Genomic DNA, 5,000 nt, shown 5'->3' with positions numbered 1-5,000 from the left:
ATGTATATATGTGTGTGTGGGGGGGGGGGGTGAGTGTGTATGCGTATGAAAGAGAGAGATGATATATGTATGCATGTAAACAGTCTCGCATACATGTATACTGCTGCCGTAGGAGAAGTACATTCACGATTGAACTTTGACCTTACCAGCTCAGGTAGAGAAGATACAAGAGTGTTCAAGAGTTAACACTCTACTGATATGACAGGAGCTGGGGATCAGGTCATGCCATGTCTAAAGAAGCTAATTTCCTAAGGTTGGCATAGGGCCAGGTTGCTCCCAAATGGTGTAGTCGGGACCCAATATCTCTCACAGGGTGCTAGAGAAACCAGAATGTGTGATAACGGCAGTAATAATGAGGTTATTAATTATGATAATGATAGTATTAATTGCACTGCTAACAACTGTGACAATGAAAAACACTGTGATGATAATCATGATTACGATGTTGACGATATTGGTATTAGTAATAAGGCTAAACATTATAACATCAGCAGTGAAAATATAGTATTTCAAATACAAATAACAAACTATTCATATACATACATATATAAATATCTATATATATATCTGTCTGTCTATATATCTATATATCTATATATTATCTATTTACCTATCTATCTATCTATCTATCTATTTATCTATTCAGTATATATCTATCTCTCTATCTGTCTATCTATCTCTCTATCTACATATATACACTTATTACATTTTTTTCTTTTGTTATATCTAACTATTATATATGTTATTTAATCCACTCACGTGTAGTTGAATCAATAACATAACAATGATAGACTGAAGCTTACCACCCATTTTCTGTATCTGTTCCATCAAATATCGTCTGTTCATGCGCATTCTATCGACCATCCTCTTTCTGCCTGTGATGCGGTCATGCTGACAGGGTCGTCGGTGAGGAATCGGCCCGCTACTGGTCCGAGTGGTCGCGTCCTGGCTTGGAGAGGGAAGGGAGAAGCTCAACCTTGGGGCGGGCTAGGAATGGGTTGTGGCTTTGGGGAAGGCTCGAGGAATGAATGGCTTAAGAGGCGTCTGTGGGCGAGCTTGTAGTCGAAGTCACTGGATCGAAAGAGGTTCCGGAGGGAATATACTACGAGGGAAAGTTATGATTGGGTAGAAAGGATCGACAGGTGCCATACTCAGGCTCATTTTCTCTTCCTCCATCTCTTTCTCTTTCTCTCTCTCTCTCTCTCTCTCTCTCTCTCTCTCTCTCTCTCTCTCTCTCTCTCCATCTCTCTTCTCTCTCTCTCTCTCTCTCTCTCTCTCTCTCTCTCTCTCTCTCTCTCTCTCTCTCTCTCTCTCTCTCTCTCTCTCTCTCTCTCTCTCTCTCTCTCTCTCTCTCTCTCTCTCTCTCTCTCTCTCTCTCTCTCTCTCTCTCTCTCTCTCTCTCTCTCTCTCTCTCTCTCTCTCTCTCTCTCTCTCTCTCTCTCTCTCTCTCTCTCTCTCTCTCTCTCGCTCTCTCTCTCTCTCTCTCTCTCTCGTAATTCAATTATTCCAACGGCCTTTCAGAATGCACCGCGGGATGGGATTTCGACACGTCAGAGATGGCGTCGACGGTCGCGACGAGTCACGGCTGGCTGTGTGAGCGACGCCGATATTCCGATCACATTCTCGCCGTCGGAACCGCAGGGAACGCCGTGGGCACGCTCATCCTGCCCTTCCTTTCAGATAGATTGTGAGGCTGGGTTAGGCTCTTTTCCGTGTGTGTATATTACCACGCACGCATGCTCATAGTCAAAGTTATCCGCGTTCGTTTATTTGAATGTTTGATGAGCTAATTAACCAAATCGGCACGGATGGCAAGAATAATGCCAAGTTTATTTATTGTATTTACACATAGATGGCTCTACAAGTGCTTAGTCACCAAGGAGTCAGTTATTTCACCTGTTTACCCTTTTCCTTGATTTTTGGAAAGTGTCTTTTGTATTATCTTATATTGTCTTTAATGTGACCAAGATTTTAATAACAATTTAATAATCATAATATCAACAAACATGATATCAATATCAACAGTATTAAAAAAAAAAAAAAAAAAAAAAAAAATCCCACAATTTCAAGGAAAAGAGAAATCAGGAGCGGTCACTAGGGCCTACTGATTGAGCACAAGTGAAGCCATCTGTATGTAACAAAATTCACAAAAAATTACGGGAGACAATACATAAAGCCGTAGTGACTGGGTCAAGTGAAACTTCTTTCCATGTGAAGAACGGCGTGGAGAAGTGAAGTCACACAGACAAATAAACAAATTCATGTATCGATTTATGCGTGTGGGTATGTGTGTCATAATAGCTATTTGTATTATAATATTTGTCATAACTATTGATCTATTTTTACGAATTTAGACAATCTCATAGAATATGACTTCTGACTCTCCCACCCCCCTCTTCGTCGCAGCTTGGGTCGTCGCTTCGTGTTCTACCTCTCGCACGTGCTGTACCTGGTGTTCACTCTGGCCTTCGTGTGGACGCCCAGCTACATATTCCAGCTCGTCTTCCGGTTCATGGCTTCCCTCAGCTTCCAGACCAACTACCAGATGCCTTATATTATTAGTAAGTTTGGTTTTCATTAAAGAAGGGGTACCCATGGCTCGTGTGTCATTGGCCTGTTAATAGTGAGAAGTTGGCGGGGGACTTTAAGTTTAGCTGGTCAGATTTGTGGAATTTCAAGGGGATTCGAACAGGTTTTCTATAGGTATCTACAAAGAGCAATGAATGAGGAATGCTGTAAATAGATACACTATCGAGACTAGTTACCGCCAAAGAATCTTGTGTCTTAGTACGATATACCTCAGCCTTTGAAATAACCCTTCGATGCCGTTCCTTCCCCTCCTCCTCTTCCAGCGCTCGAGTTCCTGCCGCCTTCGAAACGTGGCTTGGGTGTCCTGGTGTCCTTTGTAGCTTGGACGGCCGGAATGTGCTTCACGGCCCTGGTGGCTTGGCTTATCCCGCGCTGGGACTACCTCGCCCTGATCTCCTGCATCCCCCCGATCTTGTGCTTCTTCTATTTGCTGTAAGACGAGTTTCTTTGAAGACACTAATACGCATCTATTTATGGTTATACTTCGCTAAATCTAAATAAAAAGCAATCCCTGACAGACAATATATAATCCAAAAATTATATGATACGATATTTCGTTCTCCCTTTCTTTTCTTGTTGTTCATTAATGGGGGATAGAGAGAGAGAGAGAGAGAGAGAGAGAGAGAGAGAGAGAGAGAGAGAGAGAGAGAGAGAGAGAAAGAGAGAGTGAGAGAGTGAGAGAGTGAGAGAGAGAGAGAGAGAGAGAGAGAGAGAGAGAGAGAGAGAGAGAGACGCTAACAAAATGTATCAGACGGAAGGAAGTGCAAAGGACTCAATTGTAATGCCTCTACCGCGTGACACCCGTCATCTCGACCCAATTAACTCGCCCGTTCCCCCCAGGTGTCTCCCTGAATCTCCCAGGTGGCTTCTCATGAGCGGGAAACTGAAGGAGTGCGCCGCCGTCCTCATCCAGGTGAGTTTTAATTCATAACTTCCTCATGAGTACTTACAATCAGTGAAGAATATTTGATCTTTGATCTAAGACCTTCATATTTATGGATAGCCATTTACATACGCTGGCTTCTACTTGAGTGCTGTACAGACTATCTTTATCTGCGTATCTATCGTTTCGAGCGGTGTTCATGATTTTTTTTTCCCTATTAATGTTACGAAGTTGTAATTCTTGAAAACATCTTTCGCCCGCTAAATAATAACTTTCAAACGAGCACCCACACCTAATATTTCATTATCATGCTGATTATATCCTCATCGGCCACACGAAAACGAAGTCTCTATTCTACCCCCACCCCCCTCCCTCAAGGTGGCCAAGTACAACAGGAAGGAGTCGCCCTCCGCTTCTGAGCTCGAGGCCGAACTCCAAGAACTCCGAGACAACCACCCGAAGGAGGAGTCTCTGATGCAGGTCTTGAGTTACCCCAAGCTGCGTCTGAGAGCTCTCCTGTTGCTTTTTATTTTGTGAGATTTGTTTTTTCTTTTTTTTTCTTTAATTTTCCTTGATTACCTGTTTATTTTCCTGTTTTCTTATTTTCCTTGTTTGCGTTTTTTCTTTTTTTTTCATTATCTATCTTTTCTGGACATCATTTTGCCATTCCTGAACATTAGGTACTGATGGTTATCTGTAGGAAAGTGCCAGGAAACAATGTTTTGCTCCTCCCCCCATGTCTCCCCTGTCCCCTCCCTCTCCATGTATCCCTTGTGATACATGGAGGGGAGGTAGGGGGGGTGGGGGCACAGGGGAAGCAAAATGCTGTATCTTGGAACTTTGCTACCTAGTTAGGAAAGCTATGAATGGGAATGAAAATCTTGGTAGAACAATAGATGTGTTTGGCCGGTTTCTATTATAGTATTATAGGTTCGTCAGATATACATTTGTAGCAATGAACAGGGTTCACTGATGTCTTTTTTATGGATATTTGTTTTCGCGTTGTGCTTAATTCACTTCAAGTGCTATATGAATCATGTAGAATCATATAGTTACTGTGATACTTAATTCGAAAGAGTTGTAATCTCGAACTGCAAGGTAAGACACATTGATGATGATAACAAAGAAGAGTTAAGGATTGCGATGTTGGTATTAGTTCTTACTATCATCAAAATCACTTTTACATTCTTCACGACAGGCACAATGGCAACAATAACAGGCACGTATTACATCCTTCGTCGGAATTCCTGAGTGCATTATACATAACCTCTAATAGAAATCATCATTAGTAACCCTTGCCTCTCTCCATTACAGAACCTCCACGTATATGATGTACGGTATTCTTATCTTCAGCATCAGCGTCCTCAACAACTATTTCCTGAGTCACTTGGTCTTATCGGCCTTTGAACTCCCGAGCAACATCCTGGGCTGGATTTTCTCAGATTACCTTGGTCGCCGCTTCACCTGCATCTTCACCTTCATTCTCGCGGCTGGGTTTTGTCTTCTTGCTCCGTTCTCTCTCCACAGT

The 5,000-nt window shown here is 42.5% G+C and overlaps 1 protein-coding gene across 1 annotated transcript in view; it reads left to right on the top strand.

Moving 5' to 3' along the window:
- The window catches only part of LOC125040368 (solute carrier family 22 member 6-B-like), a 6,528-nt gene that overhangs the window by 407 nt on the left and 1,121 nt on the right, over positions 1 to 5,000 (top strand). The window contains exons 2-7 of the mRNA XM_047634924.1: positions 1,522 to 1,687; positions 2,407 to 2,561; positions 2,853 to 3,021; positions 3,430 to 3,502; positions 3,851 to 4,005; positions 4,787 to 4,998. Of these exons, the coding sequence (XP_047490880.1) occupies positions 1,522 to 1,687; positions 2,407 to 2,561; positions 2,853 to 3,021; positions 3,430 to 3,502; positions 3,851 to 4,005; positions 4,787 to 4,998 (930 nt within the window). The remainder of the gene's footprint in view (positions 1 to 1,521; positions 1,688 to 2,406; positions 2,562 to 2,852; positions 3,022 to 3,429; positions 3,503 to 3,850; positions 4,006 to 4,786; positions 4,999 to 5,000) is intronic.

Source organism: Penaeus chinensis, chromosome 29 (assembly GCF_019202785.1).
Source record: "Penaeus chinensis breed Huanghai No. 1 chromosome 29, ASM1920278v2, whole genome shotgun sequence".
NCBI lineage: Eukaryota > Metazoa > Arthropoda > Malacostraca > Decapoda > Penaeidae > Penaeus > Penaeus chinensis.
Note: the sequence above shows the minus strand (reverse complement) of the source record. Positions and strands in the feature narration are given on the sequence as shown.